Raw genomic sequence first — 27,572 nt, 5'->3', positions numbered from 1 at the left:
ATGCATATGTATTGTCAAAAAAAAAAAAGTTATAATTTAAAATAAAAATTAAATTATTAAATTAAAAAAAAAAAAAAAAGAAAGTGAAGCTCGGCCTGCCTTTGATTAATAAAGTCTGACTGCTAGCACTGAAAAGTTTATGTCTAATGTTTCTCTTGCATTATTTAATTTAAGTAAAACTAAAATGTGCTTTTGCATACATTGTACATCAGGTGCAAAGTTCAAAACATGACTAGGCCAACCTCAAGAGAAACATTAGCTTCACTTGTCAATCCACTTGATTTGACTGAACAGTCAAATCAGAGTCAAGGAAGATCAAAGTCTGAAGGAATCTCAAAGATAATTTAAGTCCAATTTGAATTGAATAGGAAAGCTCTCTACAAAATCTTGGAGCTGAGAATGAGTGGGGAAAGAATCTACCTTCAGTGATATAAATTTCTCGAGGAACACAATCCAAGTCTGGAATAATTTAGATTATATATTAAAAAAAATTTTTTTTAGAAGCTCTGATTACTAGTAAGCTTTTTCTAATAGTTAAATTATAATTTGCCCTTCAGCAAAACGTGTCTATTACTCCCAGTTTTTTCCCTTTGGAGCCAATCAGAATGAGTTATTTCTCTTCTATGTGAAAACTCTTCAAATACTTCAAGACATATCTTTTGTTCCCTCTGGCCCCTAAGTCATTTCCAGGCTTGACATTATCAGTTCTTTCAAATAATCCTCATATGATCTGATTTCTAGTCCTTTTATCATTCAGGAGCTCACTCTTCTCTGGACTTTCTAAATAATGTCAATATCTTTCCCAAAATGTAATACTCCAAACAAAATAATGTTTCGGATGCTATCTGACAAGAGCAAAGGATAAGAGAACAGCATCTCCCTTATCTAGATAGTTTTCATTTTCCCCCCCTTGATCTGGACATTATGTTTCTATTCACAAAGTCCAAGATGACATTAGCTTCTCAGAAGTATTTTTGGTTTTAGAGTCAGTCCTCCAGCTCCCTAACTTACTGTGCTTAGAGTGGGCTTGCCAACCACAAGGTCCATTCCTGGAAGCTCATTCTTGTTGATGCAAGCCCTCCTCCTGCCCACAGCAGGAGGTAGCTAGACTCACAGTGTGGTGACAGACACTCATGGCAGTATCTCTCACAAAGGTGTAGGTGTGATACACTCAGAAGCCTGATCCTCAAAATATCAGAGTGATTCTGAATGCCTATAGAAGACCTTCATCTAAAATACCCAACTCCTCTTTATGTGAATGCCAGCGCTTGAGTAAAGTTCATTAAGCCATACAGACCTTCTCTTTGGAAACATGGTGAGAAAATGGGCAGGTCCCATCTGTCTTCTTGCATGTGCCCCGTAAAAACCTGTTGCAAATTAAGAGAGAGATGGGTCCTTTAGGAAAGACTCAGAAGTGCTAGCATTTGAGTCTACTATGCCTTTAAGCCGCCACAGCCCACCCCATCCCTCCAAGGCAGTGGTAGTAGGGAGTCTCACACTGGGGCTAACTATGTTGAATGTAAAGATGATGTCAAAGTAGATTATCACAGAGATATTCAATACAGGATCCCTGCCATCTTCCTTCATTTACTTCCTGAAGCTCAGGAAGAGCTGCCACTTCCAAGAAAAGTATTCAGCAGCAGCACTTAGATGAGAAATACTATTGGTTGAGCATTATGAAGCAATTATAAACACTATGTTTATATGTTCTGTGCCTGCAAACCGGTCTGAATTCCTACCTCTTTTCCTCCTAGCTGTAGAGGCCAACCTGTTTTTTCCTCTTGATGCTTCTATATCTCTTCCTGGCCTAGATGCATCTACTCCCATTTTTCCAAGTCCAATTCAATCATATCAAGAGCTATGGTTTCTACAGATCGTACCATCTCTCATCTCCCATAAAACCTGATTATACATATATTATAATGAGAGCTGATTCTAATCAGTTGTGTATTATTCTCTAATTATTTTATGTGTGACAGGTTAATTTCTCTAGTCTTCTCTAGCAGGGCCTGGATCACCACTTCCTCCTTTTATTTCCACTCTAAAGTACCCAAATATAGGGATGGACTCACAGTAAACACTCCATTAAGATATGAATTGAGGAGCAAAAGATCTTATGCCAAGAACCAAAGTAAACCTGGTGTTAACTGGCTTTACAGTATGGGAGGCAAAGTAAGCTATTCTTATAGTCCCTAACTAATATGAGAACTGAGAAACCACTTTTACAAAGCGAATATGATCAGAATTTCCTCTAAGGGAAAAAAAAGAAATCTCCTTTGGAGTTCAATTTGTCTTGAGAAAATATGGATCGAGAAATAGCATGTTTACACTAGTAAGATGTTTTGCAGCCCAGTTAATGAGCCAGGAGATGGACGTTTTCCCTACAGCTCTTGTCCCCAGTGGCCATTGATGTGCACGGCGCACTCGCGCACACACACACACACACACACACACACACACACACACACACACACACACACACACACTTAGAGGGAAGGGCTCTCTGGCCTGGGAGTGAGGAGGCCGAGGTTCTAACGCTAGCTGTGTGACCTTAGGAAGGTCCCTTCCCCTCTACTGACCTCAATTTTTCTACCTGCAAAACAAAGGAATTGGATTAGATTATTAAAGATGATTTCAGATATACAGCCCATGATTCTATGCCTACAGAAGGCTTGGGATAAGTACCTGGTACACACAGCCACCTTCTCAGGGTCATGAATATAGGGGCAATGCTGGCCCCGGTTGCACTTTCCAAAGCGATTGTAGTACATGCAGTAGTCCCGCTTCTTCTCCTTCTTCTGCCGGGCTTGGCGGATAATAGCCAGACTTCGCTGGATGGCTCGGCTGCAGAGAATAAGGAGGGGAGAGAGAACCAAAACGCAGTGAGCTGTGAAGGACCCTTTCTCAGGGTCTCCCCCCTCTCCCCAGCCCTCCTCATACCTGGCAATCGAGCGACTCGTACTTCCTCGGCCCAGGCTAGCACTGCCCGGGGAGTAGCAGGGGCTGCTGGTGGCTCCATCCGACCTTCCTGTGTGAAGACAACAAATGGAAATTTTCTCATGTTAAGTCCTATATAAAGCTCCCTGCCCAGAGTGTGGGGCAGGTCCATGATGATGATGATAAACAGGATTATTAATGAGAAGACCCAGGCCAGGCAGAGGGTGTGACTGGCCCAGGGTCAACAAGCAAGGCCCTGTGAAGAGCCACCAGCATGGTCCTCTGGCCCCAAAGCCAGGCTTCTTCCCACCACATGGGGTTTTCTTTGCCGTGTGACTTAGGAGACTGAAGGGCTTCATGATCTTTCTCGAGGCTGCTCCATCCCTAGGTGTGACTCAAGGGCCCTGATGATCAGACAGAAAAGGGGGCAAGGCTGGCTGGGGGAGGTGGTCTGTATCTCCAGGCTCCAGGTGGCATAAGCATGGCACAGTCACTCACCTGCCAGCCCAACTGTGTTACCGAGTGAGTGGAATTTGATAGCATGTCAATGAGTTCTACCTTCCATGGAGCTGTCACTTGGGCTGCTGCAGATGCCACGGCTCCATCTGTTCCAGGGACAGAGAACAGCACTAGTGTGGCTGGAAGCACATGGCTGCCTCCTGGAACTCCTCCAAAGCCTGACCACAGGGCTGAGGTGGACACTGGACAGGCTGGGAAGCTCCCATCCTAGAACCTGTGCCAATGTCACTGACTGAAATGGAGTCTCTCCTAGTCTTTTCATAGTGGAAGATTAGCTGTTGATTTAACTCAATCAACTTGAGTAGGTTACAGTCCTTAATTAAAACTAAATACAGTTAGTGCCATGTATGGGCAAGAGGAGGGAGGTTCAGGTTTGGGGGTTGGGAGCTTATTTCATTTTCTTTTTAAAAAATTCTCTTTCTGGTCTCACTGTGGGAGTTTTGACAAGAACAGTGAGGCACCTTTTCAAATGCTTTTCAGTGTTAAAAAATGCACATAAAGTAACTGACATAAAAAGAGGTAATAAAACCCCAGCCTGGAGAGGTGCTAAGAAGTTAAACTGATTCAATAGTGAACCTAGAGAGCAGAAGGTGGTTAGCATTTTCTAGAACTTTCACTTCCTGGGGAACTTATCAAAAAAAAAAAAAACCCCATCCATCCTCACTTTACAACACAAACCTTCCCTGTGTCACCAAATGAATAAATCAAACTCAACATGTTCAGTGAGACAGAGTTGGGGGTGGGAAGTTGTGAGAGAGCTCACTTTGTGCTGACTCTCAGACAAAGTGGAGAGTCTTGGACTTAACTCTGAACTTGTGGCAATGTCAGCACCCCCAACCCTGAGGGCATAGCAAGAAGAGTACAGCACTTAGAGCAAGGAGACTTAGTTTGAATTGCAGCTTTCAAGCTCAATACTAGCACAATTACTGTGGGTAATTTGCTGTGTAAACCTTAGTTTTCTCAGCTATGAAGTAGAGATAAGTCATACTTGTATTATAACCCTTATGAGGAATGTTGTGAAGAAGTGCACTATAAACCTTAAAGTACTTCAGAAATATATACTATTATAATACTTATTCTCATATACAGGGAAGGGAGAAGGCTATTTTGACCCATTTCTTCTTTGCACTTGTCTCTAAGTAAATCAGGAGGCAAAGATGTGGGGTTGGCTCACAATCCTGAGTTCAGAAAAGAATGAGATTACCTTCAAACACTCTTAACTCAAACACTTTCAGGACACATCCAGTTTCTGTGTAAAACCTTCTAGTAATAGGAAATCTACTCACTCGAGGCGGGCCCTTCCACTTTTGGGAAGTTTGTATTTCCATTAAACAAAAGTGGACTGCAACTTCTATCAATAGCTCCTAGTTAAAAACTAGCACAGGCAATCGTAGGTTACCTTGAAAGAAGTACTGCATCCAGAATCAGAAAGGTAACAAGTGGTTTTGTACCCTTCCCTCTCCAGACCTTACTGACAAACTGAATATGCTGACAAGTACTCAGAATAATGAAGGATCTTGAGATCATGGACAGAAGAATCAGTTGAAAATATGAGACATTAAGTGTTGAAAGAAGAATGAGAGAGGTAGCAAGCTGGTGGCAGAACAATCAACCAGTTTTTAAGTATTTGGCTTAATTAGGAACAATCAAAATGATTCACAATAGGAAACTAAGGAAACAACATCCTGACAATTAGAACTGATCAAAAATACAATGGGCTAACATCAGGAAAGAAGAGTCCTTCTTCACTGGACACTGTCAGAGACTGAAAGACCACTTGTTGGAGGTATTATACAGTTATACCTTCTACATTGGGACTTTCCATGTTGTAGTTTTGATATATTGTGGATTGGCATAAGAAGTTAAATGGGAATTTTTTTGGGGGAGTGGAAAACCACAGACAATACGTGAAGGTCAGCAGATGACAAAGAAAAAGTTTAATTCATAAATGCATAAATCATGTCTTAATTAAATCACATTTTTACAATAAGGTACTGTAAATACCTCATAAAAGATAAAGGAAAAAATTCAGATTACTTCTCTATGTAAAGGGAAGGCCAAAAAATTTTATGTAGATTTTCCAGATCATAGGAGTGCTTTATCCCTAATCCCCTCAATGTAGGATGTAAGTCACCCTTGTTGGATTTTCACTTCACCTCTCTTTGCTTTTTGGTATCAGATTATTTGTTTCAGGAGACTATAAAATGAACCGGTATAATATATGTATGTATATATGTGTGTGTGTATAATTGTATTATTGCTCTTCCTAAAAAGTGATTGTCTGATGAACTTTTCATTTTCAATACTAATATCCTGGTTAATTCAGGTTCTCATTGTCTTTGTTGTTTGTCCTTCATTCTTGGAAGAGCAAAATGATATCAGGGAGGTGATGCCATGATATGCAAGTGAATTGGAGGGTTGGGCAAGGTCACCTGCCTCACTTTCCCCTCTAGCGCATCTGGGTTCAGTGGCCAGATATAGATCAGGACAACCAGAAATGGCCCTGGATGCAATGGGAGACCTCAGCTCTTCAACAAATTTCAGTTTGACTGAGGCTGCACCTGTTCAGTAATTAAGACTAGGTAGCAACTGAGGCATAGAATTTCCTCTTTCACCTAGTCCAACTGAAAGAATTTACAGATTGACTCAAGAAAAAAGCCAAAAGTTGAAAACTTCAAGTGATTTAGTGGTTAAGTTAAGTCACTTCAGAAACATGGGGGGAAAAAAATCTTCAAATACAAAGAAAAGGAAATTAGAGTAATACAAGACTATTCTGTCCCCACCAGGAAATACTGGAGGGAATGGAATGAATGTGCTCTGACGAGCAATGAAGTTCAGGATGCAGCAAGGGTGACTTATCTTGAAAATATGAACTTAACTATAAATGAAAAGACAATAATAATAATAATAATAAATAATAATAATAAAGAGACATTTGAAATATTCTTAGAAAAAAATCAGACTTAAAGAGATTATTTGATTCTCCAATGTTCCAGATAACAGAAAAAGTAAACGAATGCATCATACTCCAGGACAGCAATAGAATAACAGCAAAGAAATCTATAAGAAGTACCAATGGAGGTAACAGTAAAGAGACAAATATGGGGAATTATGGACAGACCTTAATGACACCCCATGTACAGGTGAAATAGATAACTGATTAGGAAAATGAAGGATAGGAAGAGTTTCAGGCAAGTTTTGCCTCAGGAAGCTTACCCCTAACGCTCAATAACAAGGATTTGTTATTGCTCAATTTGTTAATGCTCAATAACAAATAACAAGGATTTATTATGTGCAAGACACAGTTTAGGGGATACAAAGAAAGGTAAAAAACAGCCTCTGCCCTTAAGGAGCTCAGGTTCTAATGGAGGAGACAATATATAATTATACCCATACAATGTATGTATGGTGTCTCAGAGGAAAGAACTAGGAAAGAGTTCTTACAGTTAGTGAAATTTTAGCTGAGATGTGAAGGCAGCTAAATCAAGAAGTAGAAGTTAGGAGCAAAAGCATTCCAATCATGGGGAACAGTCCAGGAAAGTGTACAGTGTCATAAGATGGATTGTCTTAGTTAAGGAATGACTATGAAGGTAGACTCTTTCTTGCTCTTGGGACTTTCGTCCTAGCAGTTTTTGATGGATACTATTATGTGGTCTTTTTTGCCCTGGGATGAAGTAGCTGGGTGATACAGTACAGCACTGGTTTAGAATCAGAAGATCTGAGTTCAAATCTTAACTTAGACAGTTACATACACTCATACGACCCTTGGCAAAGTGCTTAACCTTACCCTGTCTCAGTTTCCTCAAAGGAAATATAATGGAAAAATAATATCTATCTTTTAGGGTTACTATGAGGATTAAATGAGATATCAGTAAAGTGTTTATTAGTTCAGGGTTTGGCATATAGTAGGTGCTTGATAAATGTTTATTTCCTTTCTTCCTTCTTTCTAGGAATGCTAGTGATGATGAGTAAATGATGAGGTGTAAACTGTGGTCTAAACCGAGATGGGTCAGTTCCTTTTCTCTCCTTCCTTCCCCAAAGTAACCAAGGGCGGGTTCCGCAGCAAAGGAATGTGCTACTTAATGCTGTATGGAAACATAGTCTTTATTGATTAGAATGGAAACACCGGAAAGCAGGTGGGCAAAATGGCTGCAAGGTACAAGGCCCATTTTGCAAAGAGTAGATTTTTGAGTTCTCTTTTATACCAGAGCACAATCATTCAGATGCAGTGATGTAAGGAGTTTCCTGAGAGTGATGTAAATAACACAAGGATTCTCTTGTTATCTTTTGGGGACAGACAGAAGTCTCTTCCCAAAAAGGAATTTCCTGCTGGCATTTGGTCTGAGCAGATTAGAATGGGGGCTGTAAAACCCCAGCCAGCTCAGATAGCCCAAACTAGTTTGACCACATCAGAGGTCCAAGTCCCAAAGGAAGTTATAGATCAAACAAGGAATACCAAGGAGCTACGGCCCTCAACACTAGGAGAAGCAGTCTAAGGGGCTGTTGAACACACTTAAAGGTTTAAGGTTAAGTAACAGGAGAAGGGTTAATTCAGGATTTCTTTCCAGGGGACAGAAGCCTCTGTTTCTCTTCTTAGAAGGTGTAGTTATTTATTTAGGCCAAAAATGGCACTTCATCTCTAAGAAGGCCATGGCCCATGGAGAGCTGGTCAGCTCTTAATATACCATCTAGATTGGATGTTGCTACTATCTCCTTATCCTCTAACTCAGGCAGTTGCCAGCCTCATCAAGGGCGAAGGCTGGTACCTAGCTCAGCTGAGCCCAAACATGCCTCTCTGGGGTACAACAAGCTGTCATGTCCATTAAATGCATGATTACAGCAAGGATTAATAGCAGGACCTTGGCCCAACTCCCTGGCTTCCAATCCGTCCTAGCAGCCAGAGCCCCAAGACCAGAGGCCCTGCTGTTAGCTCAGAAAGGCAAGATGAGCAAAAGTAGGATCATGAGATTTAGAATGAAAAGGGCCTTAAAAATCATGTCGTCCAATTCTCTAACTGGAAACCTGAGGAAGGAAGTGCAGAGACATTAGGTGACTTGGACAGGCATTAAGGGAAAAGGCCCTGTTATTCCTATATCCTCACTCTAAATTCTCCTCAAATTTCTAGCAGGTTCCCTTTATGGTTGAGTCCTTGAAACCTAGACATAGCCATCTGTGTAAAGAAAAACTAAATGGGTCTGGTGTGGAGAAACAGAATATGTGGGGGGAGGGGGAATTATTTCATGTATGTCACTAGTGACAGGGAAGCTGATGGGTGAGGAAACTATCAGTTTTATTCTTGAAAGAGCCTGAATCAGGCTTGTTCTAAAGAAAAGCTTTGTTCCAGATATGTTTTTGGGATATATATTCTAATCTCTATTTGACTAAAAGTCTCTTCTACAACATGACCCATAAGTAGTCATTCAGCCTCTGACTACATAACCCCAATGATAGGAAACTCATAATACCTCCACAAATGAGATCTTGTTAGATTAAAAAATATATATATATATTTAGCAAGTACCTGGCAAATAGTAGGTTCTGTATAAATCCTTATTACCTTCCCTTCCACCTCTGGTGAAACACTTCCCTTCTCTGTCCTCCAACCAGTGCCTTCCCTAAGATTACCTCTTATTTACACTGGATGGATCTTATTAGTACACAGTTGTTTACAAATTGTCTCTTCGTTTACTGTTAGAGAGCAACAGCTACATGTTTGACTTTCTTTGTGTTCCCCAAGGCACTAGGGAGAGCGCCAATGTTGAAAATCATTTGTCTATGCAATTGTTGTCCACCATTCCTAGTTTTGTCCTTCAGATCTAAGTAGGAGCCTGGTTCCACTTTGGATATTTAAAAAGATAAGGATCAATTACCCCTAAGATAATAATTTCCGGTCTTTAAGGATGGTCTTTAAGCAGAGGCCTTGTGACCACTTTTCAGGTTTGCTATACAGGGGATTCCTACTCAAGTGTAGCACCACACAAAATGCTAGGGAGACAAAAGCACATAACAATTCACAGTTTTTATAGAACTATGGGGTTTTACAATACATTACAGCCACTTGAACTGAAGTTCAAGGAGGTCAAGCTGCTTTCTTGGTCTCCATCATCTCTAGGGACTTATTGTTTTGCAAAATGCAAAATCAGCTCAGAAACATATTCCTCTCAACATTGGTAGGAAAGTGACAGGAGATCTTCCCATTTAAAGTGGGCACTCTGGGGATTTTCTCTTAATTGCATTCCAACCCAGTTTTCAGTTTCTTTTTATGTTTTGTTTCCCCCATTAGAATGTGAACTCCTTGAAGGCAGAGATTGTCTGAAATCTTTCTCCTCCCTACCTCCTCCCCCCTCTCCCTAGCCTTTCAGTACATAGCTGCATTTAATAAATATTAACTCCTGGTTAGGATTCTACAGCTAATAAGTGTCAAGGGAAAGATGAGAACTTAGGTCACAATAGAAATTAAACTTTTCTTTATACCCCACTGCCTCAATGTAAGTAAAGCCCTCAGTACAAGTTCTGCTCAGGACTCATAGGGGAGAACTTTCATGCTTTCCTGTCTTCCTCAGGGTACCCAAGGCAGAGCCACCTTCGACTCTGTTCAGTAACAGATTTCTCCTCTCGTTGCCCCACAAAGCAGGCAAGCCTGGGGATAAGGTAATAAAGTAGCCTCCCCAACACAAAGGCTGAATGACTAGCTGAGGGAGGGAGGAGAGGAGCAGTGGCTAACCTCTATCTATGGTCATTTTGGTGATAAGCTTTGTTGGAGGAGGGCCAGCAGAAGAGGCCCCTCCTATTTACTGCTCTCAACTAATAGGATAATCAACTCTAGATGGTCTAGTTTATATAGGAGAAAAGTGAGACTCAGAGAGGGAAGATGAAAGCCCAAAGTCACCCAGGTTACAAATAGCAGAGCTAGGACTTTAAACATATTTCCTCCAAATCCAGATCTAGTACTCTTGTTAAGTATTTCTCCCTAGTCCCAAATATGGCTTTGCTACATTTACAAACTTATCCTTGTCTCCTAGCTTCCAGGTCTTGCCATTCCTGGTCATTTGACTTTATGTCAAGGTCAGCTGTGGATACATAGAAAAGAAGCTTGTCAACATTTCCTGTCAAACCCTCTTTGGTGTGGTCCCCATTCCTGGCCTCCTTTCATACTTTTTTTTGCTGAACCAAAGTTCCACACAGCTGCCAGAGAAAGAAATTTATTTCTTTAATTATTATTCATTTAAGTGGGTTCTGATGATCAGCAGGAATTAGCAGGCGCCTGGGCTGGCGACAATCTATTTTCCTTATAGTTAGATTAGACAAGAGCTTTAGTTCCTTTGAGACACCAGGAAGAGGGAGAATGAGAAGGATCAAGGCAACACTTGGCCAAAGCCACTGCCTGCTCACTCAGGTCCCCTGGGAAGTGGAAGGCCATTTGGGCAGGGAGTCAGGGGACTCCATTCCTGGTGTTCCATATGCAGAAATCAGGAGAGATAGGTCTCATGAGGAGTCCCACATCACAACCAAGACTCCTAGCCCAGCCTGCTTTAGGTCCAAGATCTTCTCCATTGATCACCTACTCCTCTTCAGCCTTGGTCTTACTCCTCCTTTTCACTCTGGAGCATCTCAGAGATTTGATAAGAATATAGCAAATCAATGAAATGTTCTGATTGGCCTAATTTTGAAGTACTCCAACCCTCCAGAACATTAGACTCTCAGAGACAGAAGGCTCCTTCCTTTGTTCCACTATATTTATCATATAATGCTGCATTTGAATATTACTTTCCAATGAAGGTAGTAAGCTCCATGAGGGAAATGACTACATAAGAGAAACAGTACCTGCATTGACAGTGAATTTGCCACTTTCCAAATCAATCTTATGCCACTTTAGTAGTTAGGTGGTGCAATGGATAAAGCCTGGGCTTAGAATAAGAAAGACCTGAGTTCAAATCCAGATTAAGATATTTACTAACTGTGTAACCCTGGGACCAATGAATTAGCAGTGTTGGAAGGTCAAAGGAGGTTTTTTCCAACTTGGGGGAGACATGGGCATGTTTGCAGGCAATGGGGGATGAACCAGGAGACAAGGAGAGACTGAAAACAAGTAATATAGTGGAGATGACAGAGAAGGTAATCGCTTGGAGGAGATAGGAAGGGGCGGGGGTTAGCCTTGGTAAGGAGTAAAAGTCAAGTGAGACAGGAATGAAAGACAGGAGGAGTAGAAGATATAGGAGAAATGGAAGAAGAGAGAAGTGGGAGCTCACAGACAGTGATCTAAAATTTTTCTGTAAAATATGAGGCAAGTTTCTAAGCTGAAAGGGTGTAGGAAGAAGGAGTCATGGGAAGTTTGAAGAGGGATAAAAAGGCCACTGTGGAAAATGGGATAGTAGGTTGATATGCAAGTATAGTATTGTTTAGCAGCAGAGAGGGCTCAATAAAATTTAAAGTGATACAGAAATGAAGTATTCCATCAATAATAACAATAATAATAATGCCAATAATCACTTATAATGATAATAGGATCATATATTTAAAGCTGTAAGGGACCATCTAGTTCACTCCCTTCATTTTACAAATAAGGAAACTGATAACCAGAAATTTTTCCAAGGTCACATAAATAGTAAGTAGCAGATCTGGGACTTCAAATGTACTTTATTTTCTACTGTACCAGAATGCTTCCAGGTAAGGTACCAATGGTGCTTCAGCAGGAATGCAGAAGAACCTATTCCAGCAAAGTGTAAGCTCTGATAGTTCCTACCAAACTGGAAAGATTTTAAAAACAGTCCTAGTTGATGGAGTGTTTCTCTTGTGCAAGGATAAGCCTAGATAAGGTGTAAAGGTTTTACATCAGACTAAAGTGTGGTGAAGACAACATCTTGACCTACAATGGTGAAATAACAGATTTTTAAAGCAATGAAATAAAATAAAAAGCCAATATACAACCTAGGATACCTTTCCCTATGACTCATGTCACCTAATCAGAACACAGAAAGCAACATAGCTTTCCAGGCTCTATAGCTTCATTCAACAAATATATATTATAAACACAATATATACTAGGCACTAGAAGTTGAGGGTGGGTGTAAGGATGAAGCTATTTAATTTAGCTAATTATAAAATCGAGTTTAAACTTTGTAAGGTGGTAAGATATTAACATAGATAGCTATAATATACAGTATGACATGCAAGTTCATCAGAAACTTACAAAATAGTCATTTTGATGTCGAAGTAGTATAGTGAGAGAGGAATCTTTTAAATCATACAGTATAAGAAAGTAGGTGAAAGGAAGATAGTCTTCAGAGTCGTGGGAACTCATTTGTCCTTAGGGACACAGCAGGATATGTGGAAATGCTGAAAAAATAGGACTCTAAGGAGAAAACAAAAGAAAGTCTTCCTTCAAAGATGTCTTTTTAATAATAATTTTTAATAAAAGGGGAAAAAAGGACCTTTAGAAATGACATGAGCAAAGACATGGAGGCACTTAGCTAATAGCTAGCCTATCTGTCATAGACCCAGACATCATTTTGTTATGGATGTCAAATTTGGAGCCTTTCTCAACTGCACCAAGTACCTAAGCTCTGGTTTTTAAAATTGCAAGCTAAAAACCTTTTCCATCATAAAAAAAAACTTGTAACGAGGCTCCATCCAAATGGATGCTCTGGAGATCGACATTCCCTTCACCTGGGAAGATCTGAATTCTATACAAGTTGATATTGTAGGGATGGAAGTACAAGTTCCCTCCTCTGCTTATGAAAAAGCAACCAGACCTGGAGAAAGAGAGGCAGAATGGCTGTAGTGTCTGGAAGAAGTGAAGGCCAATGCCAGGGCTGCAGGGAACTGGGAGAGGACGGATTGTTCACACTGGCTCAGTGACGTCACCTGCTTGGCCGCACTGCTGAGCACTTTGTCATCTGTGCAAATGTGGAAACTGAATTTCTGCAGAGCTCAGCAGTTCTAAAATGAGAGGGAAACCAGGAGGATTGGAAAGCCAGGGAGGGAGACAGAGAGCTGAGGGCTCCAAATGTATTCTCTCCCAGTAAGATGTGTGACAGCCATGTTCATGCTTTATTTCCCTTCCTCGATACTGAGTTTCCACTGCATTTGATGTGGAGGAGGGTACTGGGGAAGAATGCAAACCTTGCAGTGGAACTGCCAGAGACAGGAAGAAAACCATGCTAGGGACTCCAATCAGACATTGGGTCCAGGTTATGGACTGCCCATGGCATAGTCAAAAACCAAAAGGACAAATGGGCAACTGAAGATGTGATTGATGAGTGATCTCTTGCAGTCAAGAGCACTAGCTGGAAGACTTCTGAAACAACAGTAACTTCTATTCTTAATTCTCCTTGCCAAGATCTTCAGGACAATGAGAAAAGTTTCTTTGAAAAACTGCAGAAGGAAAAATGTTCTGATTTTCATAAAAAGGAAGAGGATAGTCTATAAAACATGGACCAACAAATCTGACAAAATTCTAGAAAGCATTATTCAAAATAAATCTCTAGTACATACACCTTTGGACACTGCCAATGTGGGGAATTTGTTTTGCTTGATAATGCATATTTGTAATGAGATTAACTCCCACTGCCCAATAGGTGAGAAGAGGCAGAAAGGAGAAAATGATGTTTGTTAATTGAAAAGAAAAATTTTAAGCATTCTCTAATGCAGTGCAAGAAAGATGTTATTTTTAAGCTAAGATCTTTTAAGCTGGTCTTAGTTTGTCTGAGGCAACACCCATTCAGTCCATTATGAAGCAAAGAATGGCCTCTTTTACCTAGTGGGGAAAAAAAAAAAAAAGTCTAATCTAGGAGAGGAAGATCCTCAGGATTTCTGCCCAAATCAGAAACTTCTATTTATATTTACTCTGAACCAAGAGAGCTCAAGCAACAACCAAGTGAGGTTTGGACTGGGGCCTACTGTTGGCTAATCAATGAGGCATGTTCCTTAAGAAATCTAGCTTGTAAACCCTAAGATAAGTTGTGAGGTTTCAGTGATCAAAATGTATATTCCTTTGAGCAGAGCACCTGCAAATAAGAATATGATACTCTACATGTGGACAGAGGAAAAGGAAGGCGAGAAAGAAGCAAAGAGGGAGGAAGGAAATAATGGAATAAGAGAGTAAGGAAAAGGGAGAGAAGATAGGTAGATTACTGGACTTGGAATCAGAAAGACCCAAATTCAAATTCTATCTATCAGATATTAGCTATGTGATCCTTGACAAGTCACTTAAACTGAGTGGTTCAGTTTCCTTTTTTTTTTTTTTTTTAAATGGAGATAATAATAGCACTTACTTCCTAGGTCGTGTGAGCAAAATATAAGAAATACAAATCTTAAAGCTTTCCATAAAGGCAGTTATTATTATTAGTCCCAGAAATTAGAACTAGGAGTAATGGGTAGAAATTGAATACAGGAAGATTTAGGCATGTTGTAAAGACAAATTTCCTAACAATTGGAACTACACATTGCCTTGGGAGATAATAGTTCCCTTCTTATTGGAGACCTTCAAGCAAAGGCTGTCTTGATACTCTGTTTTAGAAGGGATTCCTTTTCAGATATGAGTTGGGTTGAGGCCCTTTGATACTCTGAAATTCTGTGAACTGGGGATTTTTAGCCAGGAGAAGAATTCTTTGGGACTGACCTGGATCACTGTATTACTAAAAATACTTCAGTCATTCAGGATGTTCACTGTACACCAAAGATGTTATTGTGTACAATTTTCTGCTGGTTCTGCTCAATTCACTTTGCATCAGTTCTTATGTCTTTCCAGGTTTTCATAAAGAATCTGCTTGCCAATTTTTACAGCATAATAATGTTTCATTACAATCATATATAACAACTTGTTCAATCACTAACCATGAATAGACATCACCTCAATTTCCAATTCTTGGCCATCACAAAAAGAAATACTATAAATATTTATGTATTAACAGGTCCTTTTCCCTTTAAAAAAAATTTCCTTTGGGCAAGCAGCCAGAAATAGAAAGAGAAATTCCATTTAAATTAGCTGTAGAAAATATAAAATACTTGATAATCTACCCACAAAAGACAAACCCAGGAACTATAACATAATTACAAAACATTCTTCATACAAATAAAGTTAAATCTAAACAACTGGAAGAATATCAATTGCATGTGGGTAGGCTGAGTTAATTATAATAAAAATGACAATTTTACCTAAATTAATATACCTATTCAGTGCCATATCTATAAAACTACCAAAGATTATTTTATCATTAGAAAAAAATAGTAACACAATTCACATGAAATAACAAAAGGTCAAGAATATGAAGGGAAGTAATTTTAAAAATGCAAAAGAAGATGGCTTAGCTGTACTAGATCTATACCTATATTATAAAGCACCAATCATCCAAACTGCTTGATACTGGCTAAGAAATAGAGTGGTGGATCAATGGAATAGGTTAGATACACAAGACACAATAATCAATGATTATAGTAATCTAGTGTTTGATAAACCCAAAGACTACAGCTTCTGGGATAAGAACTCACTATTTGACACAAAACTGCTGGGAAAACTGGAAAACAGTATGGCAGAAATTAAACATCTCACACACTATAACAAAATAAATTCAAATGGGTACATGATTTAAACATAAAGGGTGAAACAAATTAGAAATTCAAAGAATAACTTTACGTCAGATCTATGGAGAAGGGAAGAATGTATGACTAAACAGGAGATAGTGATCATTATGAAATGCAAAATGGGTAATTTTGACTACATTAAAAAAGGTTTTGCACAAAACCAACACAATCAAGATTAGAAGAAAAACAAAGTGGGGAAACAATTTTTATAGCAAGTATTTCTGATAAAGGCCTTATTTCTAAAATATATTGAGAGAATGGATTCAAATTTATAAAATACAAGTCATTCCCCAATTTATAAACAGACAATTTTGAGATGTATCTATAGCCATGTGAAAAAATGAATCATTGATTTAAACTAAAACAACTCTGAGATAGCACTTCACACCTATTGTTGGGGATTTCCAGGCTTTTGAGAGACAAGGAAGGTGAAGTAAAATAATTTACTAAATTAAAAGTAAAAGTAGAAGTTTAAGTCATCAAGAGATGTCAGTGGAGCAGAACTGTCCATTCTGCCCACCTGCCCATTCTTCCCACTCTCATATATATGATTTGAGACAATACAGAGAGCTTTTGGGTTGGAATAGGCTTCAGTAAGGCTATAGAAAAGTTTGATTAATGATAGTTCAAATTATATAGAGCTTAAGTGGTGGTACTTAACATTAATTCAGTTCTATTGAAAGTTAAGTAAGGGTACTTAGCTTTAGTTCAGCTCTATAGAAAACTTGGGCAGTGTCAGCTGAACTCTACTGAAAGGTAAATTAGCGATACTTAACAGAGGTGGGGTTAGATGACTTCTAGGTCATAAGGTTAATGTGGAAAGTGATTTTTTAGGGTCTCCAACCTCAGTTTCCCTCGTCACTATCAGGTTGGCTGATATGAAAGAAAAGGAAAATGATAAATATTTGAGAGGATGTGTGGGGGGGGAACTAGCCATTTTTAAATTTAAAATTAAAAACATTAAAAAAATTTTTAATGTTTTTAATTAAAAAGTTTTAAAACTGTGCATACGCTTTGATTCAACAATACCACTAATAGGTGGTCTGTATCCCAAAGAGATTTTCATACTACTTAATGTTATTTTTTTTTCCAATAACATGTAAAGATAGTTTTCAACATTCACTTATAAGATTAGGAATTCCAATTTTTTTTTCTCCTTTTCCTCTCCCATCCCCAAAATGACAAGCAATACGATATAGGTTATACATGTACAGTCATACTAAACATATTTCCACGAGTTATATTGTAAAAGAAAAACCAAAACAAAAGAGAAAAAGAAAAGAAGAAAACAAAAAACCACTTTGTATTTCTCTAATCAATGTGAATTTGAGAATTTTTTCTTGAACATAAATAGCTTTGATTTCTTTGTCTGAAAACTGCCTGTTCATATTCTTTGACCGTTTGTTTAAGAATGGCTTGTACTCTTATAAATCAGATTCAATTCTTTATATATTTGAGAAATGAGGCCTTTATCAGAGACTTGTTTTAAAAAAATTTTCTTTAAAATGCAAATTAAGACAACTCTGAGATACCACTACACACCTGTCAGATTGGCTAAGATGACAGGAACAAAAATGATGAATGTTGGAGGGGATGTGGGAAAACTGGGACACTAATACATTGTTAGTGGAGCTGTGAAAGAATCCAGCCATTCTGGAGAGCAATCTGGAATTATGCCCAAAAAGTTATCAAACTGTGCATACCCTTTGACCCAGCATTGCTGTTATTGGGATTATATCCCAAAGAAATACTAAAGAGCGGAAAGGGACTTGTATGTGCCAAAATGTTTGTGGCAGCTCTTTTTGTAGTGGCTAGAAACTGGAAGATGAATGGATGTCCATCAATTGGAGAATGGTTGGGTAAATTATGGTATATGAAGGTTATGGAATATTATTGCTCTGTAAGAAATGACCAGCAGGAGGAATACAGAGAGGCCTGGAGAGACTTAAATCAACTGATGCTGAGTGAAATGAGCAGAACCAGAAGATCACTGTACACTTCAATGCTGTATGAAGATATATTCTGATGGAAGTGGATATCTTCAACATAAAGAAGATCCAACTCACTTCCAGTTGATCAATGATGGACAGAGGTAGCTACACCCAGAGAAGAAACACTGGGAAGTGAATGCAAATTGTTAGCACTACTGTCTACCTACCCAGGTTACTTATATCTTTGGAATCTAATACTTAACGTGCAACAAGAAAATCGGATATACACACATATATTGTATCTAGGTTATACTGTAACACATGTAAAATGTATGGGATTGCCTGTTACGGGGGGAGGGAGTGGAGGGAGAGGGGGATAATTTGGAAAAATGAATACAAGGGATAATATTATTAAAAAAAATTACTCATGCATATATACTGTGGGAAAAAATTCTAAATAAAAAAAAATTTCTTTAGTTTTCTCAAATACCATTTTTCTTTTTTTTTAGTAGTATTTTATTTTTTCCAATTATATCTCAATTTTTAACATTCATTAAAAAAAATTGGAGTTCCAAATTTTCTACCTTCCTCCCCTTTAAAAAGGTTAAGAGTTGTAAATAGGCGATATCTGTGCAATCATGTAAAACATTATTTCCATTTTACTCATGTTGTGAAAGAAGGGATAGACAAAAGGGAAAAAAAAATCATAAAAAAGAAAAAGATGAAAACAGTATGTTTCAATATGCATTCAGCCTTCATCAGTTCTTTGGATGTGAATAGCATTTTCCATCATGAGTCTTTTGGAATTGCCATTGTATAAACACCAATTTTTTCCAAAATGAAATCTTTCCTGATCTTGTCAACTGCTCCCTCCTTAATTCCCTTGTTTTAAACTTGTATTTATTTTCTTTATTTTTATTTTGTATATATTGTATTTATAGATGTACTTTTCTACTCCCCAAATACAATATAAACTTGAGAGTAGGAATTGTTTCATGCTTTGTTATTTGTATCCCCAGTGCCTAGCACATAGTAGGCACAAAATATATGAACTTTTGATTCATATTTCCGTTAAACTACATTAGCTCAAGGTTACAGTTCTACTGCAGGAAAAGCATCAACAACCAATAAATATTTACTAATCACCTACTGTATGCCAAGCATTAAGCTAAGCACTGGAAATAAAAAGCAACATAAAAGGCTCTCTAAGGAATTTATCCAGAGGGGATTCTTATTTACACAGGGTTAAACTAGATGGCCTCTGAGGTCACTTCTAATTTTGATATTCTATAATTCTAGGAATTCTCCTGCATATAATTACAATTTCAACTCCCTGAGATACAATATAGTCTGTCCCAAGTTCCTGCTACAGAGCCCAATTCTTCCTTAGTAACCAACTGTGGCAAGAGAATTATTTACTAGGCTCCCTTCACATAGGCTGGCTAGTTTTTTCCTAAAAGAAAGAATCACCATTCTGGTGATTGAGAATTGACTGGCTTAAGGGACTAGAGGTCAAACTACTGATACAAGTTCCCAATGACACAGAGCACACAAAGCACGGCCCTAAGTAACCAGCTTCCCTTCAGCTTGATTGATGTCTTGCTGACTTACAAGTCACCGTGCCTTTCAGAGCAGAAGCATTTCAGTGAAGGTGCTGTGATCTTCCTAGTATCATGTCCTCCTTGAACATCCCTTGCAGGCTTCTGTTAGATAACTTCTTTTTGTTCTGAGGCCATCTATGAGTGTTCCATTTCATTTAATCCCAAACCTGAACTACTGCTCCAGAATGAATCAGTATTCCTAACCTCAGGCCCCTTCTCATTCCTGACCTTGCACAGGAATACAAACTGACTACAAACTAACTGCCTTAGTATAGAATCTACTGTCCTGCTCAAATGGTCAAGGGTCACTCTAGGACAAAGGCTAGCCTGGCTGTTTTTACTCCTTTGATAGCAGAAATACCAATCTGGAGAGGACAAAGTACAAAAAAAGTGACTTTCCATATATCCTTCTGCTTTCCCATACTAAACCCTGCTCTTCATCCTTACCTAATCTTTTGACCCCTTATTTCTTTCTCAGGCTATCACTTCTTGATCTAATAACTTTATCCCTTTTTCCTTATCTTGACCTTTTGGTTCAGCTCTATAAGGTTTTCTCTCTTTGAGTCTTTGGCCCTCTTATTTTATCATTAATTGCATTCAGCCAAGCTTCACCTCTGAATCACCCCCACCATATGCTTTGCATTACCTACTATTTAACAAAGTTGAGTAAAAAAGTCTTGCAATCATTCTGGGTCTGATACAAATTTTTATTACATAATCTCAACTGGGCCCTCACTACTGCTAAGCAATTCTGTATTTTCCTTATCAACTCATTATCCTCCTCTCCACAGCAGCTCTTCTAAACCTTTTTATCTCTCCTTAAACTTATTAGAGCTTCCCTTTTCCACAACTCCTTTCAAGTGAGAACCTTACCTCATTTTCCTGGAAAAATAAAGTCCATTTGCCTAGGGTTCCTTCTCTCCTTTTCATTTCCTATCACATAGATGCTTTCTGTCACTATCTCTTCTACCCTCTACTTCCAATCCAATTCCATCCCCCCTCTCCAGACTTTGACATTTTTTACTTTCTCACTTATCTCCAATTTTTCCTGATCTACTGACTCCTTCCTTATTACCTATAAATATGCTTATATCTCTCTGTTTCTTAAAAACTCTATTTTGATCTTTCCATCCACACCAATATCTCTTCTGCCCTTTGTGGCTAAACTATGCAAAAAGGCTATCTTTAATAAGTGCCTCCAGGAGACTTACATGAACTGATGCTGAGTGACATGGAGGAAGAAAATGGAGGACCAGGAGATCATTATATACTTCAACAACAATACTATATAATGATCCATTCTGATGGAAGTGGCCCTCTCCAACAATGAGATGAACCAAATCAGTTCCAATAGAGCAGTAATGAACTGAACCAGCTACATTCAGCGAGAGAACTCTGGGAAGTGACTATGAACCACTACATAGAATTCCCAATCCCTCTATTTTTGTCCACTGTAAAGGGCTAGAACTGAGCAAATGCACTTGGATAATGGAGCATGTGAGACTAATTGCCAATTGGACAATTCTCTATTAAAATGTTTGAAGGATGGCCCTCCCCAACTATTCTGTGCTGGCTGGATCGGTGGGTGTGGACAAAGAAGGGGAAGTGACCTGTGTGGGTGGAGTAGGAGGAGGAAATCAAGGCATTCTCCTGGAGGTGGAGAGAGAGAGAAAGGAGGTGTGGAGATTGCTAGATCTAATCCCCTAACCTCCACCACAAAAGACCAAGAATAAAGACTTTTGATTATCCTGACTCCGCCTGATTCTAGGAAGACAGGGTTCCAGCATCCACCTGCTTTTTTGATTTTTCTTCACAGGTTAATTTTGTACAGCAAAATAACTGTTTGGATATGTATACATATATTGTATTTAACTTATTCTTTAACATATTTAATATGTATTGGTCAACCTGCCATCTGGGAGAAGGGGTGGAGGGGAAGGAGGGGAAAAATTGGAACAAAAGGTTTGGCAATTGTCGATGCTGAAAAATTACCCATGCATATATCTTATAAATAAAAAGGTATTTAAAAAAAAAAAAAGCTTACTGAAAGACAAAAATTCCTAAAGCCCAGTTTGTCACTGTGATAGGAGGAAGAAAGGAAGAGATGTCTTTCTCACAAAAGAGTCAGCTGCTAGTAGAAAGAACACCACATTTAAAGTAAGAAGACTGGATTCTATTCCCACTTCTACACTCTTCTGACTCTGCTCTCTCTTTCTTATAACTACTGCCAGAATAATCTTTCTGACTCTGTCATTCCTTGGCTCAACAATCTTTAGTGACTTCCTACTGTATCCTAGATTGAATTCAAGTTCTTTGTTCATGGTCCTCCATGACCTAGGACTACCCTAATGTCATCTGATATTAAGTGGAAGACCAACTGAACAATACCCTGATCCTGACTCACCTGTTGTAGTCATGGGCCCTCTGTGTTCTTCCTCCATGGCTCCCTCATTGCTCACAGTAGAGTCCAGATAGGAGCCAAGAGCCCAAGGCTCTCTATGTCTGTCTAGGAACATTATCTCAGGAGAGCTCCCCTGTCTCCTGCTGCCTCCTTTTTATTCTCTCCCCAAAAGATCCATGGGTACAGTTGACACCTCAACTAGTTCAGAAACCAAGAACCACCATCAGCTCTGCTCCTGCTGCTGAATAAACTCTATGGTTGGATTCATTTGGCATTTTCTGGACCAAAATGATCATCTCTGTCACTCATCTCTTTATTCTGTCATCCACAATACAAAGCTCAATGCTCCTCAAAGCAGATATTGTTTCTGCTTTAGTATTTTGTATCCCCAACATTTAGCACAATGCTTCAAACATACTAAAAACTTAATGACCTTTTCTCTGGGATGTTTTCTTTTTCTCATTTGACCTATTCAATTCCTATTTATCCTTTAAAAGATAACTGAAATACTGTCTCTTCCAAGAAGATCTTATTGATCTCCTCAATTTATTATAATCTCCATCCTCAGATGTCAAGAAGCACTTTATTTTGCACCTCCTGAATGTCCTTATCATGTAATATTTTGTCCTGCAATTAAATATATTATTAGTGTCTTTTCTTCCTATTTATCACAAACTCTTTAAAGGCAGAGAAATCATGTCTTAATTAAACTTTGCATTTCCTTTGGTAGTACTTTGAATATAATTAGTTAATAATTAATACTTAATTAATAATTAATAAATATTTGTTGCATTTATATTAGCTGTGTAAGCCTTGGCAATTCAATCAAACTGAGAGTCAAAGTTTCTTTGCCTAATAGTATGTATGATAGTATTTAAACTAGCAACCTCAGAGGACTACTAGAAGAAAAGCATTTATAAACATTAAAGTGCTATAGAGTTATTCTTATTAATAATCACTGTCAAACAGCAGTAGGCTGGTAGAAAGCACTAGAAGCAATAAGAAAAGAAGAAAAAGCATTTATTAAGCACCCACTATGCACCAGGTATTCTATTAAGCACTTTACAAAAATGAACCTTGTTCATTTTGAGGATGATAAAACCAGTACTTGGGTTCCAGTCCTGATATTGGGTCAAGTCCCTGTCTCTGGTTAGACCTCAGGTCTTCTGTATACAAGATGAAAGGGTTCTACTAGACAATTTTAGATGGCCCTTTTCAGCTTTTATTATCTGGCCCTGTGACTCTAAATTCCAGTGTCACAACTGTGAGCAAATCACTTCAGTTGCCTCTGCCTCAGAAGGTGGACTAGAAAGTCTTTCATATCTCTATATTCCAGGAGCTTGTATTTTTTTTTAATAGTTTTCATTTACTAAATATATGCATGGGTAATTTTACAACACTGACAATTGCCAAACCTTTTGTTCTAATTTTTTCCCCTCCTTCCCCCCCCCATCAGATGGCAGGTTGACCAATACATGTTAAATATGTTAAAAGTATAAATTAAATACAATATATGTATACATGTCCAAACAGTTGTTTTGCTATACAAAAAAGAAACGGACTTTGAAATAGTATACAATTAACTTGTGAAGGAAATAAAAAAATGCAGGTGGACAAAATTAGAGGGATTAGGAATTCTATGTAGTGGTTCATAGTCATCTCCCAGGGTTCTTTGGGTGTAGCTGGTTTAGTTCATTATTGCTCTATTGGAACTGATTTGGTTCATCTCATTGTTGAAGATGGCCACGCCCATCAAAATTGATTATCATATAGTATTGTTGTTGAAGTGTACAGCGATCTTCTGGTTCTGCTCATTTCACTCAGCATCAGTTCATGTAAATCTCTCCAGGCCTTTCTGAAATCATCCTGCTGGTCATTTCTTACAGAACAATAATATTCCATAACATTCATATACCACAATTTATTCATCCATTCTCTAATTGATGGGCATCCATGTAGTTTCTGGTTTCTGGCCACTACAAAGAAGGTGGCCACAAATATTCTTGCACATACAGGTCCCTTTCCCTCCTTTAAGATCTCTTTGGAATATAAGTCCAGAAGTATCACTGCTGGGTCAAAGAGTATGCACAGTTTGATAACTTTTTGAGCATAGTTCCAAATCGCTCTCCAGAATGGCTAGATGTATTCACAATTCCACCAACAATGTATCAGTGTCCCTGTTTTCCCACATCCCCTCCAACATTCTGCATTATCTTTCCCTGTCATTCTAGCCAATCTGACAGGTGTGTAGGGGTATCTCAGAGTTGTCTTAATTTGCATTTCTCTGATTAATAATGACTTGGAACATCTTTTCATATGACTAGAAATAATTTCAATTTCTTCATCTGAGAATTGTCTGTTCATATCCTTTGACCATTTATCAATTGGAGATTGGCTTGATTACTTATAAATACAAAGAGTCAATTCTCTATGTATTTTGGAAATGAGGCCTATAAAAATGTTATATGTCTAATCTTATCTGCATTAGTTTGTCCGTACAAAAACTTTTCATTTTGATATAATCAAAGTTTTCTACTTTGTGATAAACAATAATCTCTAGTTCTTGTTTGGACATAAATTCATTCCTCTTCCACAGGCCTGAGAAGTAAGCTATCCTATATTCCTCTAATTGATTTATAATTTCATTCTTTATGCCTAGGTCATGAACCCATTTTGACCTGACCTTGGTGTACAGTGTTAAGTGTGGGTCAATGCCTAGTTTTTGCCATATTAATTTCCAATTTTCCCAGCAATTTTTGTCAAACATCGAGTTCTTATCCCAAAAGCTGGGGTCCTTGGGTTTGTCAAATATTAGATTATTAAAGTTATTGATTATTTTGTTCTTTGGACCTAACCTATTCCACTGATCAACTAGCTACTCCTTAGCCAATACCAAATGGTTTTGGTAACCACTGCTTTATAATATATTTTTAGATCTGGTACATCTAGGCCACCTTCATTTGATTTTTTTTTTTCATTAATTCCCTTGAAATTCTTGACCTTTTGTTTTTCCATATGAACTTTGTTGTTATTTTTTCTAGGTCATTAAAATAGTTTTTTGGGAGTCTGATTGGTATAGCACTAAATAAATAGATTAGTTTAGGTAGTATTGTCATCTTTATTATATTTGCCTGCCCTATCCATGAGCATTTAATGTTTTTCCAACTGGTTAGATCATACTTAATTTGTGTGGAAAGTGTTTTGTAGTTTTGCTCATATAGTTTCTGGTTTTCCCTTGGCAGATAGATTCCTAAATATTTTATACTATCGGTAGTTACTTTAAATGAAATTTCTCTTTGTATCTCTTGCTGTTGGATTTTGTTAGTGATATACACCAATGGAGATGATTTATGTGGATTTATTTTGTGTCCTACAACTTTGCTAAAGGTGTGGATTATTTCTAATAGCTTTTTAGTAGAATCTTGGGGTTCTCTAAGTATACCATCATTATTATCGGCATAGTGATAATTTGATTTCCTCATTACCTACTCTAATTCCTTTAATCTCTTTCCAGGAGCCTGTATTTTTTGCATCCAATATTGGTACAGCTCAACCCCAGGACAAGTACCCTGCTCCTGGGATAACTCTCTCTCAGTTCTTTGGGACTTCCTAAGAACTCACTAGGACATAAGCATAGATTTTCTACTCTACCCAGATGAGGGCTAAAATGAAGTTGGTGAGATGGAAGGGGAGATTTCCTCCTGCTCATACATCCCAGAAAGTTCATATTCATGACCCAGAAATTTGCAGCTTCAAGTTTGGTCTAGAATAGGCAAGGATGATGCCCAAGGGAGTTGGTAGGAATAAAATGCTCCATATGATACAAAGTTTTCTGGGGAGAAAAAGATGGAGATGTTAAAAAGACTTCCTGATACCTCTGTGATTGGCATTTGGGAAAAGGCCAGAATCAGAACACAAGGAATTTGGCCCCAGGTCAGCCCTCTTAGGTGAGCAAAAGGCGACTAATTCAGGCCTCAGCATACCTTCAATCCTGTTGCATTCCCAATGAACAGAACTGTAAGCACCACAAGGCTTTAATAGATTGGGGTCAGGGCTGTTTTCTGGACAATGTCAAACCTTAATTTGGTTTCTGCTGCCTTCAATCTTCTACAAAGTTGTTCTTCTCTTTCTGAATTTATTAAAAAGGAGGGGGAAAAACCTTCACATTCTTCTTGTGTTTTAAAGTTTACAAAGCCTTTTTCTCCCTGCAACCTTTTGAAGTAGGTAGTTTTATTATTCCTATTTTATGGATGAAGACTTGGAGGGTCAGGGAGGGAAAGTAACTTTCTTTTTGTCTACATCTTTCTGTCATTTTTAAAAAACTAAGATGTCGAGAATTTCTTGGGTTTCCTCAAGGGGTCTAGTATTTTGTTTCTCTACATCTGCTCTCTAACTCCCTTGAATATATATGCTTTTTGAGAGCAAGGACTGTTTTCCCTTTTGTCTTTGAAACCCAAGGGCCAAACATAATGCCTTGAACACAACAGGTACCTACTAAATGCTTGTTGAACTGAACTAGGAAGTATGAGAAGAAATATATGGAAGTAGATTTTAACTTATCTTAAGTAAAAACTTCGTAATATTAAGAGTTTTTGTCAAAAAAAGTGCAATGTGCTAGCTTATAGAAAAGTTAGTTCCTTGCCCTTCCAGGTATTCAAGCAGAGGTCAGAAGGTCATATGCCATGGATGTTGCAGGCAGGATTCATTATTTGGCTGGAGGTCATGTAGGCAGGACTTAATATTTTGTTGGGGCTTAGGCTGAGTAAGAGTTCCACACTGATACAAGTAAATGCACCTTGAGAAGAGTGTTATACAAGTGAGTGCACTTTGAGAAGAGTGTTAGGTGGACACAGCTTATGAAAAATACTTAGAATGAGGCAGCTACGTGGTGCAGCAGATAGAGCACCAGCCCTGAAATCAGGAGGACCTAAGTTCAAATGTGATCTCAGACACTTAACACTTCCTAGCTGTGTGACCCTGGGCAAGTCACTTAACCCCAGACTCATTAAAAAAAAAAAAAAAAAAAAAAAAAGTTAGAAAAACACTTCGAATTTCAGAATTCAGAGGGACCTGCAAAATCTCCAAGTCCAAACCAGTTCTGAACAGACAGGATTCCCTTTCACATCATTGACTAGTGATTATTTGGCTTCTACTTGAATGTCTCCAGTGAGTGATAAGCTCCTTGCCTCTTGAGACAGCCAAGTTCACTTTTGGACAGTTAGGCCTGTGAGGAAGTTTCCCTTCCTATCTGTTCTGAATTGGCCCCTCTTCTTTGCATCACTCTTTCCCTGCTCCCATCCCCCAGGGTAAGGCAAAGTAATGAGGAGGCAGCCTGTCGATGGGAGGTGGTTCCAGCAGCGGCAGCAGGACTTTGGCTTTCCTTCCCACTTAGGGAGACGGATGACTTGCTTGATCACTCTTGGCAGGCCCATGATTGGCTGCTGATGCTATGCCCTCACCTACCTTTTCAACCCCTACTCACTACAGCCTGCCTGGTTTGGGGGAAGGGAGAACTGGATATCCAGGGGAAAAGGAAGGACAGCTTCCAGTCTAAGAAAAGGGAAGCTCAGTAGTGATCTGAGAGGCTAGAGAGGCCAGGAC

The 27,572-nt window shown here is 38.6% G+C and overlaps 1 protein-coding gene across 2 annotated transcripts in view; it reads right to left on the bottom strand.

Annotated features, from left to right (window-relative positions):
* Positions 1 to 27,572, bottom strand: part of ZC3H3 (zinc finger CCCH-type containing 3) — a 509,307-nt gene that overhangs the window by 97,312 nt on the left and 384,423 nt on the right. For both annotated transcript variants that reach the window (XM_074263935.1, XM_074263942.1), the window contains exons 6-8: positions 2,941 to 3,028; positions 2,686 to 2,844; positions 1,298 to 1,367 (exon numbers count right to left, since the gene is read on the bottom strand). In XM_074263935.1, coding sequence (XP_074120036.1) covers positions 1,298 to 1,367; positions 2,686 to 2,844; positions 2,941 to 3,028 — 317 coding nt within the window. The remainder of the gene's footprint in view (positions 1 to 1,297; positions 1,368 to 2,685; positions 2,845 to 2,940; positions 3,029 to 27,572) is intronic.

The sequence above is a fragment of the Sminthopsis crassicaudata genome, chromosome 1 (assembly GCF_048593235.1).
Source record: "Sminthopsis crassicaudata isolate SCR6 chromosome 1, ASM4859323v1, whole genome shotgun sequence".
NCBI classification, from domain to species: Eukaryota; Metazoa; Chordata; class Mammalia; order Dasyuromorphia; family Dasyuridae; genus Sminthopsis; species Sminthopsis crassicaudata.
Note: the sequence above shows the minus strand (reverse complement) of the source record. Positions and strands in the feature narration are given on the sequence as shown.